General features: G+C 48.1%; 1 protein-coding gene across 3 annotated transcripts in view; it reads left to right on the top strand.

The window, feature by feature from the left end:
- The window catches only part of GRIP2 (glutamate receptor interacting protein 2), a 301,282-nt gene extending 288,209 nt beyond the window's left edge, over positions 1-13,073 (top strand). For all 3 annotated transcript variants that reach the window (XM_076346436.1, XM_076346433.1, XM_076346434.1), the window contains exons 21-24: positions 2,620-2,740; positions 6,256-6,492; positions 8,210-8,356; positions 10,856-13,073. In XM_076346436.1, the coding sequence (XP_076202551.1) occupies positions 2,620-2,740; positions 6,256-6,492; positions 8,210-8,356; positions 10,856-11,053 (703 nt within the window). In that variant the 3' untranslated portion in view covers positions 11,054-13,073. The remainder of the gene's footprint in view (positions 1-2,619; positions 2,741-6,255; positions 6,493-8,209; positions 8,357-10,855) is intronic.
- The last annotated feature ends 1,671 nt before the right edge of the window (positions 13,074-14,744 follow it).

Genomic DNA, 14,744 nt, shown 5'->3' with positions numbered 1-14,744 from the left:
ATGGCCAGGGCCGTCCCCTCTTCCGTTGGCCAGACACTTTCGAGTGAGGATGCAGCTTCACAAGAGCTTGATGCCACGAAGCCAAAAAGGCCAACCAAAGCTCTTGGAGGACCAGTATGAGGTTGCATGTCCAAGTTAACATCTCCCAAAGCTGTGGCTGGACATCTCTCTCCATCACACTTTGGCCCTTCCAGCACCTTCAAAGCTATGCCAAGTGAGCATGGGTCGAGTTAATCCCTCAGCTTGGTCAGCGTGGGAGAAATCCTGCAACGCCTCCCACGCCCGTGGAGGAGGCTGCAGCTGCCCCTCGCTTTGAGTGAAAATCCTGCTGGATCTGCCCTGGCCAGAGGCTGCCCCTCGCTGAGCCACACACAGTGGAAAAGCCTCGTTGCTTCGTAACTAACCCTCCCCTCAACATCCTCTAGAGTCCCCATAGTTGTGTGTGTCGTGTTGTTACTGTCGGTTCTTTTTTTTTTTATTTTTTTCCTCAAGTTTTGTTTGTCCAAACAAAACCCTTAGAACATCTCATGGCCATTTCCACCTATTTAAAGATGATCAAACTGTCAGGAAGGCTGGCAGCGGCGGAGACTTTGTTCTTGTTTTGCCTCTCAGTGAGAGCTGGCTCGCAGAGGTCATTGATCCCTCGTGGCCCTCCCAGCGAGGCCGCCAACAGCTGAAGTTAGCAAATCTGAGCGCTCGAAGCCCCGCATGTCCTTAATGAGGGCTCCGAGCCCTGATGTCAAAGTGCAGGTGAAACGGCACATGCCGCTGAGCCCTTTTTATTAGTGAGAAGAACAAAATGTCTCTGACCCCAGCTGCCTTTAGCCTGGAAAAACCTGCTGACCCAGTGGTGTGAGAGCCCGTACTGATTCATCCGTGTCCTGGATGTGTTTGTTATATTGCTGATCTGAGAGGCAAGAAACTGGTAACTGGAAGGGACATTTGCCTCTTTGGGAACCTGGAAGCAGAGGAAGGAAATGAGTAAGGGGAAAGAATCAAAAATTCCTTTTGGGGGGAAATTTTGGTTTGTTTTTATAAAGTCTTGCTGGGAGTTTTTTTGACCTTTCTGCTTGGTGTAAAGGCTAGTGTCCTTTAAAAGCTGATGCAAGGTAGGGGGTAAATTTAAAATACAATAAGCCATGTCAGATACTGCTCTCTCCAGGCAGGCCACGATCCCACAAGGAGCAAAAGCATGTGTGTATGTGAGTTTATGCCTGCTACAGACTCCCATTTAAACCAGTGGATGAAAAGAAAGCGTGTGCTCAAGACTTTGCAGTTAGAGATCTGGAAAAAGCTCTATTAATAGCCCAAGGGGTCATTATGTATTTAATGGAGGCCAACCTCTCTTTGCCTTGTACTCAAGTAAAATGTTTTGACTTTGCTAAGTGGCTCTGGTGGGTGAGCGTCCCTTCCCATCTGCGACGCTGATGACCATTAAGCCATGTGAGATGCTGCCAGATGTTGCAGAGGTGGAGCCTTGTCCATGCAGCTCCTAATAAGATGCGTAGAAGATGCATTAGAGCTGCTCTAATGTCACTGTCCCCTTGGGGTCTCTCCCCATGACACATTAGTGGGTTTATCGTGACCTTGATTTAACACCGCTGAGAGTTTCCTTCAAGAGGCTCCTGTTAAACTGAGCGCTGACGGTCTGAGTTTTGCACAGAGCCTGGTGTTCAGTAAGCAGTGTCCGGTGTCACCTACTTCTCTGGCTTGTGCAGAGGACTTCAGCATGTTTGATTGCTATTTGCTTTAGAAGTCCAAGAATTGAACCTGGCTTGCGGTCAGAGATAAGAGATGCTGAAACTGCCAAGGTGAGAAATTGCAGAACCCCCAGCAAGATGCACACAGTGTTCACGTTAATGTGTGTTTGTACCAGCTTGAGAGGGGTTCTCTCTATCCTTATTCTCTGTTGTAGATAGAACTGGTGGCAGTCTTTACATGGCTGTAAGCACCATGACTGTTATATAGCAAAAAAAAAGAGACCTTCTGAAAGTAACAGCTTGGTTCCCTGGCGATCCTAAAGCAAATGAAACTTGGTTTGTATGGGTTATACATGACACTGTCGATATTGTTGGCTGTAACGTGCGTTTGCTTGTCTGGCCCAGGGCAATCATTTTTATATACATCTTTGCATTATTTACTCTCATAGAGACCTAATGTATTTATCATTTTCTCACCATGTCTGTTACCCTCTGTGTTTTTCTCTCTCTTCTCAGGTGTTCTGTGTCTCAGATCTGAGCTCTATCCCATCAGCCTTTGTACTAACAGTCTCTGAGGCTCCTGGTTTACCCATAATGCATCCTTTTTTCTTTTACTTCTCTATTTCACCAAAACGTCTTCCTAAACCTACAATCTTCCTACAGGCGCTTTTTAATTTACCCTTTGAACTTTGACATTACTACACCAACTTAATTCTTCCTTTGAAGGACACTTGCCCCGTTAGTAAATGCATGGAGGTCTCGTATTCGGACTCTTGTCTGAAACGTTCATATTGTTTGCTTTTGTATATGAAGACTCTTCAAGTCTCTGCTTTTACTGGTGAGACACTTGCTGTAGCCTCGCGGCTTTCATCCCGCTGCAGAAGAGTGCTGACAATGTTTGGTTCCTACGTTACAACAGATACCCCAACCGCCAAAATGGCCTTGAGACCACTCATGAGGATAGTTTTTGGCGTGTTTTTGGAGAAGCTTTGGAGGATTTGGAAACATGCGGCCAGTCTGAACTTTTGAGGGAGATTGAGGTAAATCACTTTCCGAACTTGCTGCTGATCTGACTGTTTTGCTCTTGCCGTAAATGTTAGACTGTTTCCCCAGATCTGTTAATTGCCTGTAGCATCCCTGTGCTGCCCGTGGTGTGAAGAAGGGTTCGAGTTTAATCCATGTCAGTGTTTGTGCTAATGGATAATTGTGTCTCATTAGACAGTTGCTTGCATGCACTTTTTCCCTGACCCAATGACTTACCCATCAGGAAGTCCATGCTCTTTTTACTAACTGTTGCTGGCCAACAATCTTCATATGACTGTTGGCAAACCTTCCCTATCCAAATGGTAAACCCTCTGCTTGGAAAGATATTGTCTGTCCAGAGCACTTAAAGGCCAAGCAAAAGGAGACCCCCCAAAACCCCATTGGGACTGAAGCCTTGGCTTACTTCAAATACAGACAAGCCCAAGATATATCTTGCATTCAGCTGTCACTCTGCCGGAAACTGTTTCAGTGAAATAGGTAATTGGAAGCTTTCCCCATGGAAAAATCTGAGAAAGTAATTGCTTCCTGCAGAAATAAAGGTGTTTCCTCTCTTCACACACCACTTTCTCTTTTCTTTATCCAAAATGCTTTGGAGGTCATGTTATTGTGTCCGGTTATAGGATGGGGAACCTCGATTTCTAGGCTGTGGGATGCAAATAAAGGCCTCCCCCGAGACTGTCGAGCAGTGGGAAGCAAACCTGCCCGGCAGGATGGGACCCATGCTGCTCCCCTCCCCGATTCAGCTCCCGCAGCCCAAAAAGAGGAGTGGGACCCCAGGAACTCCTCTCTCCCCCTGCCTTCTGGGTACAGAGGACTGGGGAGAGCTTGCTGGGTTGTGCCCTTAGAGAGAAAAGCAATTTCTGAATAATTGGAGGTGGAAAAGGAAAGTCCTGTTTTGGTCTGTATGTGAAAATATTGGTGACAAGGGACTTACTAATTGTTCTTTCCTCCTTGATCCTTAGCAACTGTAAGTGGGGGAGGAAATCTCAAATTTATTGTGCCGAAGCACGAAACGGTGTATTTATTATCTTAACTGCTTAAGAAAATGCTGACTTAAAAAAAAAAACAACCACCCATACAAAAACCAACCCCCCACATCTCCCACAAGCTATAACTTCTTTCCTTGATCACTTATCTCCTGGACCTGAATGTATTTAGAAATGAGTTTAGGCAGCCCTTTCTGAACTGTTGTTGACTACTTAAGAAAAAGTCCCCCTCTGGAATGATGCAGAGACGTTTCTCTTCTGCATAATGGCTGGCATCTAAATGTAAAAGAAGGGACTTGTTGGGCTACTCTGAAATGCCAGGACAGAGAAAATATCTTTCTGCCCAATCCTTTTCCTTTTCCAGGGATCCGTGGTGCCGGGATGCGTGGGCTTTTGAGTCACGCTGTTTTAAGGCTTTGGAGTTTTGACAGTTATAGCAAAGCTTTAAAAAAAGTAAAGAAATTTTACAAAAGGCTGAGCACCTCTAGGGTTTTGGTGTACTTAGCACATTTCTAGAATATTTTGGAAAGTTCTGGGGACAAAAGGAAAGTGCTGTGTTTTTAGCAGAAGTCTGATGGGTTTCAACTCCCCTTTCATCGAATCCAAAGTACCACTGATTTGTTCCTCCCTCTCCGTGTGCCCATCCTTCCTGAGGTGTGGTGTGGGATGTGCAGTGCTCATTGGGGCTTTTGCTGTATCACAGGTTTCTAAGCCCCAGCTGCTGGCCTCCTGTGATTTTATGACAGTCACAGATTTTTATTTTTTTTTTTATTTTTTTTTTTTAATTTGACCCTTCATGCTCTCCCAAAAGAAGAAGAATCATGCAAGATGACCCAACATAGCCTGGAAACAGGTTCACACACAGCAGCAATCCACTCCCAGACTACATGGTATGGGTAGAAACAGGCTTTTTCCAGTATGTTTAGTGGAGCACGTGTCCCCACTCTGCTTTGAGGGCAACCAAGACACGGGGAAAAATAATGTGGGGCAGCCACAGGCTGGAGAAGTCCGGAATTGCCCTTTCTGCTGCTTGCACTTAACCCAAAGCACCTAGCAACTTGCTTATGATGCTGCAAGGAGTATTTAAATACCTTGAAGACAGAGAAGGTGTCAAATGCTGTAAGAACGGCATGCTGTTGGGTACTGGCCGGTTTCGGTATTTGCAGTGCATGAGGGAGGACAGTAGCATGATGTGCACAGACCTTTCTGTTCTCCTCCCTGACTCTGCAATGCTGGTGTTGGTACAGCATGGTATGGTGTCTGGGGGGGGTACTGAGGTTTCCTGAGGTCAGTGAACAAACATACCCTGGTTGGCTGTACCGCTGTTTGTAAAGCTGCGTTACAAGTATGTGGTCACTCAACGTCCTTCCAGCGTGTGGCAGGTTTTTGAGTTTTGTCCAAACTTGAGCTGATTAAGTCATTTTTGTGTGAAGACCTGAAAAGTGCAAAGCTAAAAGGTTTTCTGTATTTTATCCATCCCTATTTGGGATAATGTGGGTAGTGCTGGCATTTTCATACTGCCACCAGAATTCGCTTTATTTGCCTTTGTTCCAGTTTGGAGCAAAGAGCTGGAGGGCCTTGATTAGAGATTTAGTCAGGTGATATTTCCCCTGTGCACAGGAGCAATTGCTCTTTGACTTGCCACGTTTATCATTGCTGAATTTTGCTATCTGCTCCCTACCTTTCCCTTTCTTTCTTTTACCTTTTGACATTTAATGGGACTACAGACCCTTGGAGCCTGAACTTTGAAATGACAGTTTTCATTACGCCATTTAAATGGACTCTGTGACCTGGAGCCAGTTGAGGTTCCACCGACTGGATTCTCGACTCCTTCGTTAGCTTTGATCAATGTAATCTCATTAGTGAAAAGCATTGCTAAATGGAGTAGAATCTACTTTGGGGCATCTTTTAATGGATGCTATCAAGGATGACCAGGCTTAAATACTACTTAATTTCATATTTTTAACTCAGTTTTCCTCAGTGATGGCTCCCATTTACTGACAGATAAAATCCTAATTTCCCTGCTGAATTGGCCTCAGTGGAGTCCCAGGTATTGACTTCCCTGGGCCATTGCCAGCACTGTGCAATGCTGATGGTGAGCTGCAACCTGCAGGGGTAGGCTGGAGAGCCAGACAGACACCAGTTCCTCTGGGAGCCCCTAAGATTGGGATGTTCATCCTTCTTGACTACCAAGAAGGTTCCTGCACACAATGAGGCCTGCCTGGCCCTGTTTGTGTAGAAGTAGTCATAAAAAAATAAGGAGATGCTTCACAAATGCTTCCTTCTGAGATAAAGCTCCACGTTGGGGTGGGAGAGCACGCAGCAGGTCAGCGACAGACCTCGCAGCAGGCTCCTGAGGTCTGGAAATGGCTTTTATAGCTAACTGGAAGAGCTTTTTAGTACTTACTTTTCTGATAAATGAGAACAATGGTGCCCCCCTGTTGTTGTCCGTGCCACTTTGTTGCCGTGTGGTCCATCTCTTCCTGCTGCCAGCAGCAGAGTGACTTTGTGCCCTCACCCTACAGGCATCCATTATGACGGGGAGCGTGCATAACCTGGGCCTGGAGGGCAGCAAGCTGCTCCTGGACTCTGTCAACCCATCGGGACTGAGCCCATTGAGGAAAGCAAACTCCAGCTGTGATGATGGACAGACCGAGGGTAGCAGCTCCCCTGCCAAGAAGAACGAGAGGAACCTGGACATGAAGAAGATTGAGAAGGAGATGCAGGAAATCATGTCCCCTACCCCCCTCGAGTTTCACAAGGTCTGTTTTGCCAAGGGTTGGTCTGGCTGCGGCACTGCGGTACCTCGATGGTTAAAGCTGTAGAAGCTTTGCAACCTTGTAGAAAATCTCCTTTGTTCAGAGAGACCCCCAGAAAATGTTCCTTGTTAAAGATGGCCCCCGCCAAGGTCTGCAGCAAAGGTTTCCAGAGGGTCAGATGAAGAGGAAGGGGCCCCTTCAGAAGAGTAATGGGATTTAGCTGCCATGCTTCAGCGGGGTTCAAACCTGTGCTTTGCTGTTTCCCTTTATTATATGAGATTTCCAGGTCCTTGTGTTCTGGAGTTCATTAATTGGTGCTACACATACAGGTGAGAGAGCTCAAAGTATGGCCCCTTGGAGACCCATCAACCTTTTTCCAGTAGCACGCTCCATCCAGTAGGCCACTTTTCTTATAAAAAATAACTTATTTTCCCTCCCATTCCACTTTACCCCCAGCCTTTCCTGAAGGGGTGGAAATGGTAGGACTTCAGTGATGGGATACTTGTTTGAATTCAGTATGGATGTAGCCAGTTTAAGCATGGTGCAAGGCAACGGTAATTAGAAGAAGTAATTAACTGTAGAAGCTGCTGATGCAGAATGCAAGCAGGGAAGGGAGCTGGAGAGGTTTCAAAAAATTTGATTGCCTTTTTCTTTCCTAGTGTGACTTTAGAATGAAACCTGCAGTTACGGTAGCTGGAAAAAACAACCTTTTCATGTTTGATCTGCTCTTGTCCTTCAGGGCATGGCAAATGTGTCTTTAAATAAAATTCCTTCGTACCTGCAGGAGGAGAGCTGTGTAATTAGGCATGTTATAGGGTGACTCTTCATTCTGCTGGAGCATCTGGTGTTGGCTGTATTTGGAGATGAGGTTGAGGCCAGGTGGGCTGCTCCTGTGTGTCATCCTGGGCACTGTTCTTCCCAAGGCCACACATCCATGAGGCTCACCCAGCCAAGAATGCGGTGATGAGTTAGAGCCTCGTGGTAGAGATGCACTCCCAGTTCATGGGAGGCAAAGGGAGATTTTGGTAGTGTTGCCCCTGGCTCCCAGTGTTACCCGGTGGCAAGATACACTTCCAGCAGTGCATCCCTCCTTTAGACGAGGCCAAAGCGTGACGTGCTCAAGGGAAGGGTGATGAGGTTACCCATTTCTTGTCCTTAGTACATCAGCACTTATTGATATGAATTTTCTGAAAAGAACTCGTGAATAATATGGAGAAGTTTTAGATGTTCCTGCTGAGTGATGTATTAAAAATGAGCTGTCTTCACATTTGACACACTACATTGAAAATTCCCTGTGAACATGTTGATTTTTCATGTGCTGGTCTGGCGTACACAGAGGATGCACAGCGTAACCTGGGCCAGGGAAGGCGATGCTCCATTAGTAACACTTGCTTTGTTGCTCTTTGGGTGAAATACGGCAGCTGTCTGTTTTACACTGCTTGCGTTTCCTTCCACATCCAAGGGAGAGGGACTGTCATGTGGTTGGTTACATGCCAGTCACCAAAGCACTTGTCCATGCAATCTACCTAAGCTGATGGTGTCTAGTAAATAAAGCTCAATCGGTATTAGCCGCCCAGGCTAAGAAAAATCTGCCCAGGAGACCCAGAGCAGAATTGCTGTAGGTCCACACACATTACCTATGCTATTCCTGTCCTGCCAACCCTGTACATCTCCTCCTGCCTCTGCTGCATTAAAATGTGTTCTGTTTCTGCCCCTCCAGATGACACTCCACAAAGACCCAGAGAGCGAAGACTTCGGATTCAGTGTGTCAGACGGCCTGTTAGAAAAAGGTGTCTATGTAAATATGGTCCGTCCGGATGGGCCAGCAGATCAGTGTGGCCTCAAGCCATATGACAGAGTGCTTCAGGTAATAAATGCAAAATGCAGTTCTGGAGGCTGGGACGGAGTGAATGAGTGGCTGAGAGGAAGAGAGAAGTGAGACCCATCCATGGCAGCACTAACTTTAATGAAAGGTAATAGTTAGCCAACTAGGCGAGCACTTAGCCACCAAGCGCTCAATGAGACCTGTGTTTTTTAATGAGAAATCACTAGGTAGTACCCCCAGGTGGTACCCCTAGGTTACACCTATTCCAGGACACAGCCTGCCTGGCACTGGCCTTTTTGAGCTTGGGCAGCATAAAAAAACAACCAAAAAGCTGTGTTGCTTCCCCCTCTCACCCTCAGTCCTTTTGCTATCATGTAAGAGGGTGATTTTTGGATGAACTAGATTGTGTTGACCAATATGTGTTCCTACAAAGCCCCATGTGGAGTTAAGTGGTGTTCATGAAGTTCTGTGCATGCCTTTGACAACTAAGAGTTTTCTAGGAAACACATCCCTCAAGCAAAGTGTTTTTCATGGATATTTTTCTTTGAAAGATACTTGATCTGAAATAGCTGATACAGAAACAGAATAAAAACTCTGGTCAAAAGCACAGCCTGTAATAAATGTGACCTGGGCATATTGGACTACCCAAAGGGACAGTAAGAGCACGGTGAGTTTTGGAGATTGGAGAGGAGCTTTATATGGATGAAAAACAACTATTTTAGCTTTGGGGCAACTCAAACAGCAACTAAGAAAGCGCAACCCCAATGGAAAAATTGCCACCATTTGGAAATGCAGATATTGTGACCATATTTGGAAACACTCAGAAAGACGTTTAGTTTTACTAATTTCTAGGCGGGGGTTGTTAGCAGTAGGATTAGAGCCAATATATTATGTACATCAGGTAACTGGAGAACTGGCAGCACTGTGGGGAACCTTGTTGAAGCTTGTTATGGTCTCTAGCCAGTTGGCTGCTATACAATTATTCCTTCTCGGCTTCAAATAAAAGATGGTGCAAGAATGAACAAGAAGCTAATTAGACTCTGGGCTGCCTTTCTGTTGAATGTTGGACGTGTCGCTTTTTGCGAGTGCCAAGTGCTCTGGGAGGTGTGCCTGAAATCCTAAACAGAGCGGCGTGGAGACTTTCGACACCCCCCCTTCCACATGCTGTGCTGCATGGCTTGCACCTACAAGAAGATGAGGCGATTGCCATCGCGTTGACATGTGGAGTTGTGAATGAGGGATTGCAGACCTGGTACAGGCAACTGCCAGCAAGAGGTACAGAGATGCATTGCTGAGGGTGCTTCATAGTGCTGCTGATTATGGGCATGATGATGTGCCTGAAGGCCAGCGAAACACCTCGTCCCTGCCGTAACAGACCCTCTGCCTCTTGGCTGGATGGATTAGTCGGAGCACAGCGTTGCACTAATGGCACTTCTGCACTGGAACTGCCTGGCTGGCGTAGAGCAAAGGCAGAGCAAGCTCCTGGCTTAGCTCTCCTTGTCCACGTGTGGTCTAGAAATTGTCCTTAGTTCCTATGCTGTAAGGAGCAGTATTGGGGTCAACTGTGTGGACACCAGCTAGGGCAGGGGGACACTGCTACTGTCACAGAGCCCAGCTCCGTGGGCATGCATTAATGCTGGGAAAGGGTTTTGGATGGAAGGGTTGCATGGACTCATCCAGCCCTTACCCAGAGAAGGAAGCAACACCTGGCCCCAGGGGTTATGTTTGCTCCAAAAGTGGGTAGGAAATTCCTTTCTCCCTTCCCTGCTTCCCCTCCCTGTGCTGTTTACCAGCCCCCTCCATCCTGGAGCTGTCGTGGCACCAAGCCCAGGTGCTCTGGTAGCTGTAGGTGAGAGAGCTGGGGTGGTTCTTGCAGGTGACCCAGCCTAGAAATGTGCTTGAAGGTCTGCAAGAGACAGCAGTAAAAGAGCTTTCACTGCTGAATCCTGCAGAGGGAATTTGCCTTCTGAGCCCATGTGAAATGCATCCACACTCCTCTGAAATGAAGGATGTAAATGGAGAGAGGAGAAGCAGAAACTGTTCAGTATAGTCTCAATTTACTGCTGGCTGAGCTGGAAAACGGTTGGCAGAAACCTCAGGGTCTGACCTGCATTTGTTTTCTAGGCGCTAAATACCCCGCATCACAGATTTAAGGCCAGTAAAAGCCATGATGGCAAAAAAATCATGGAAAATGGCAACCTTTCTCCTACAGACTTGAACCGGAGAATTGGTTTTGAGCCCTGCAATGTTTAATACTTGTAATACTGCCCCAGACACCGGCGGGTCAGGGTTTATGCTTGATCCGGACTTTTTTTTCCCCCTTCCTGTACCGGTTATTGCATCATTTCTCAGCTAAGCAAGGATGTGCTCAGCCTGAAGGGGGGCCCCCGCTGTGCTCTGCTGTGACCCCGGAATCAGGGACCCCCAAGAGTTGTGTGTTTTCACAGGTGTGGGTTTAGCACCAGCCTTGCACTTTCTGACTAACAAACATGGTCTTTCTGTTGTTCCTCCCCATGGCATGTCCTAAATCCATCCCGGCAGGTAAACCGCATCCGAACGAGAGACTTTGACTGCTGTCTGGCTGTTCCCCTGATTTCGGAGGCCGGAGATAAGCTGGACCTGGTGATTAGCCGAAACCCCTTGGCACTGGCTGCCAACGCTCCCCCAGAGGGGAACGGAGAGCTGCCGGCACAGGTGGCCTGTGGCGCCGAGGTCAAGGCAAGCGTCCAGATGCTCTGAGCAGCGGGAGCAGAGCAGATGGTGCCTGGGGCCTCTGCTGAGCCATTGTGGTATTTGGGGTGTTATTCCTGTTTTTTGCACTGGTATTTGTAAATGCTGTGTGTACCATAACCTGCAAGTGGGGAGGTGGGTCTTCAGTTGAGCTGTTGCCTGTAGACAGCCAAATATTGCTGGGAAGGTCAGAGCTGGATGCGCATCTTGGGCCGTGGGCGGCGCCAGCGATGGGATGAGCTGCCAATGGGAGGAAGGAGCATCCACAGCTGTCCCCCGTGGCAGGGCATCCCCCTGTGCCCCAGCCATCAGGGTGCGCAGGGTCCTGCCTCTGACACTCTCCTCACCCTGAAGGCCTTGGCCATCCTATAAACACACATGGTGCTATTATGTTTCTTGTTTGCTCCGTTAATTGCATACGGCAAGACTGAAACGCCTTTCCTTTTCTGTTGTGCCCAGCTCCATCCTTTAAACACTCCTGGTAAATCGATTTCCGTGGCCCCTTGCACTCCCAGTGCAGGGCTGTGGAGAGCCCTGTTTAAAAAACATTTCAAAATGTGCTTGAGAGTGGCTAGATGCAATTCTTGTTCAAAAATTGATATTTGCAACTGTCTCCTGCCAGCCCCATCCACGCTCTCCTGCCAGGACTGGCTCGCCCTGCGGTGGGGTGAGGCACCTCGTCTCACCATCGATTCCCATGAGCAATGTGGTTACCTGTGCTGGAGTAGTTATTACAGAGCAGAAGGCCGTACCTATGGCTAAAGGCCTTGAATACCTGCCCAAATCCCCGGCCACCTTGTTCATCTGGGCTTTATGGAGATCTCTTGCTTGCAAACCTGGCCTGTGCCCGCAAGTAAATAGCAGAATAGCGATCTTCCCAGGGCTGTCCCTGATGTTTTGAATTAATAACACTTTGTCGTCTCCTGTCAGGTAGTGGCACGAGAAGCCCTTTGTTAGATGGAGGTTGTGTGTTCTGTGTCCCGCGTGAGCTGGGCGGTGTGTGTGCCCACGTGGGTTTGGCTGCTCGCCCCTGGTCCACCCGCTTTTGCCTGTCGCTGGCCTCTCCGTGGCTTTGCAAGCATGACACCCCATGGTCACTCCCCTCCCTCTCCAGAGCCCCCAACCCCGCGGGGAAGAGGGGATGTGATGTTTGCATCGGTTTCCTCATCTGCCTGCCATGTTTCACGTATTAGCACTTTATGATGATGTTCATGTCCCGGTGGTGGCATGAGCCTGGCATCGCTTTCCTTGGGAAGGCTCGGGTACAGCGGAGATGAGGAGCTCGCTTGGTCAGGGACCCACAGCCCCGGCACCCACCGCCCCCATTCCCCGCTCACCCTTTCAGTTCCTCCATCACCACCTGTGTGCCAGTGGTGCACGTAGGGTGTCGGATGGGTGTAGGCCACACGTTTGTCGCTTTGCTGAGCCAGGACTTGTCCCCCCACCATCCGTCCCCGAGCCACTTTGCGACTGTCCCTCTGCGATAGCGCCACGTATCAGGGTGTTTCTTAGAGACACGTGTCCGGCCCCATCCAGCTATTTGTCGTTGTAGCCATTTTCTCTTTGAGTATGCAATATCCCATACCATTGCTGCCACAACTAGATAATGTGCCATAATTGATACTGTGGAGCATTGACAGTGCAGCCGAAAGTGTTTTTATATGCAATATTATGAGCAGTGGAAGCTCACTGGGGCTTCTCATAGGTTTTTAATGAAGACTTTTATTAAAGGCTTTAAAAAAAAAAAGGAAGAAAAACTTGGTCCTTGTATCCCTTCCTATGCATTTTGAATGATATGAAGATGAAATGCATTACTTAAATGTGTATTTTTATCCATATATTAGAGTGTATTCCTTGTAAAGTATTTTTATATGCTAATTTTCTTATGTATCTATGAAAGCACAATATTTAAAAGTACAGCATTTCAAAGAATATTTTAGTCCTGTTTTGGACCTATTTGTAAATCTCTGTATTTAAATGGGATTGCAATGACTTTGACTTTTTTTTTTAAATTAAATAAAAGCAAATGAAATGCATTTGTTTTGGTTCATGTCTCTTTCTGCTGGAGGACAATAGTGAGGCAACTCTGCTTCCAGCTCTATTTTAACTTGCCAGAGGACCCCCCAGTTGAGATACCTCGAAGGACAAGGGAGAGGGCACGCCAGGGGGTTTTGCTGGGGGGCCACTGCTTGTAGGGCTACCAGTGTGGGGCTGGGGTTGTCCCTTGCCACCGTCTGGCAGCAGGAATTGCGGCCGGTCGCTTCCCTCCCTGTGGACATGGAGGCACTTCCACTGTAGCTCTTGGCGATAAGAGCTGGAGATGACTGTGCATGTGGTTACAGCATTGCATGCAGCTTCACTTGGCCACACTGGAAATCTCGTTGGGTTAAACCGTGGCTACTTCATGACAAAACACCGATGCAGCAAAGCACGTGGTGGCCGTGACGTGGCTATGGCAGCGTTTGCAAAGCTACGGTTAATCCCTGGGGATGGGTTAGGAAAACCGCTGGAGGACAATGTGCCGGCAGGAGGTGGCCTGTCCGGTGCTCAGCACCCTGCAGCTGTAGTGGGGTGCCTTGGGGAGCCACACCGTGGTAGCCAAATCATCCCACCTCTGAAAACAGATGTCCAAAGAGACGACTGCCACGAACACAGAACATAGTTCCTTGTGTCCCTACATTGAGGATTTCTTCCCTTTGCTCTTACAAAGGGGTTTGGGGCACCTCTGCGCTCCCAGCATGGGCAGTGCAGGCTGGGATGCTCACCAGATAAGGCCGTATCTCTGCTCACAGGCAAGGAAAGGGTGAGCTGGGTTTTGCAACCCTTCATGGCCAAGTGGGTAATGCAGGAATTTTTGGAGGCTGAGCACGGTATGGAAATGCTCCTGGTTAGACCTGGGGAATCATTGCCACGTAAACAAGCCTTATCTACCATCTCTGGCTGCCCTCCTGGGGCGCAGACTTCAGAACAAGGCCCTTCACACGTTTGGCACTGGGGACTTGCCAAAGCCGTGTGGAGCCAACCGAGGTGCTGGGGCGATGGCAGATTTAACGAGAGCCCGTGCAACATGACTGATGGGGTTTTGGTGCGTACACCAGGTAAAAGGTTAGCACGGTGCTGCTCCCCTGGTATGCGCTGCTGGTCGCCTTGATGGGCAGCATATTCTGCTAATGTCACCTTGCGTCCCATGGACCTCGGCTGAGGGAGCCGGCCGCAGGCATGGGCAAGGTGATGGCCGCCCATGGCAGGTACATGAAGCCCTTTGGCAGCAGCTCATGGCGCTTAGTGGCTTTTAAAATTATTTATTTATTTTAATCTGAGACGTTGTAGTTGCTGTCTGTGCCAGTATCAGGCTGCTCAGCCCAGGCATTGCAGGCTTCGTTGATGGGAAGAGAAATCCCTGCCAAAGTCCTCAAATCTCACCCAGCAAAATAACCAACCAAGCCAAAAAAACTCCAAATAAAGACAGCTGTGGGGCTAATCCTGGGCGCTGGAGCTTCGGCAGTGATTAGGGGCTGATGCACGAATGCTGAGCAGCTTTACTTTTCACAAATAGTAGCCACTTACGTGCTGTTTTTTTCTTTCCCTGTCTCAAATCAGGACTTAAGGAAAGGCCTCTCTGGTTTAATCTTCATCTGCTTGACTGAACAGGCCATCAGCGAGCCTTAAATGACCAGTCCCGTACACCAGGAAAATTAAT

Source organism: Aptenodytes patagonicus, chromosome 8 (genome assembly GCF_965638725.1).
Source record: "Aptenodytes patagonicus chromosome 8, bAptPat1.pri.cur, whole genome shotgun sequence".
Classification (NCBI taxonomy): domain Eukaryota; kingdom Metazoa; phylum Chordata; class Aves; order Sphenisciformes; family Spheniscidae; genus Aptenodytes; species Aptenodytes patagonicus.
The sequence above is the reverse complement of the archived record's forward strand: the minus strand, read 5'-3'. Positions and strand labels throughout refer to the sequence as shown.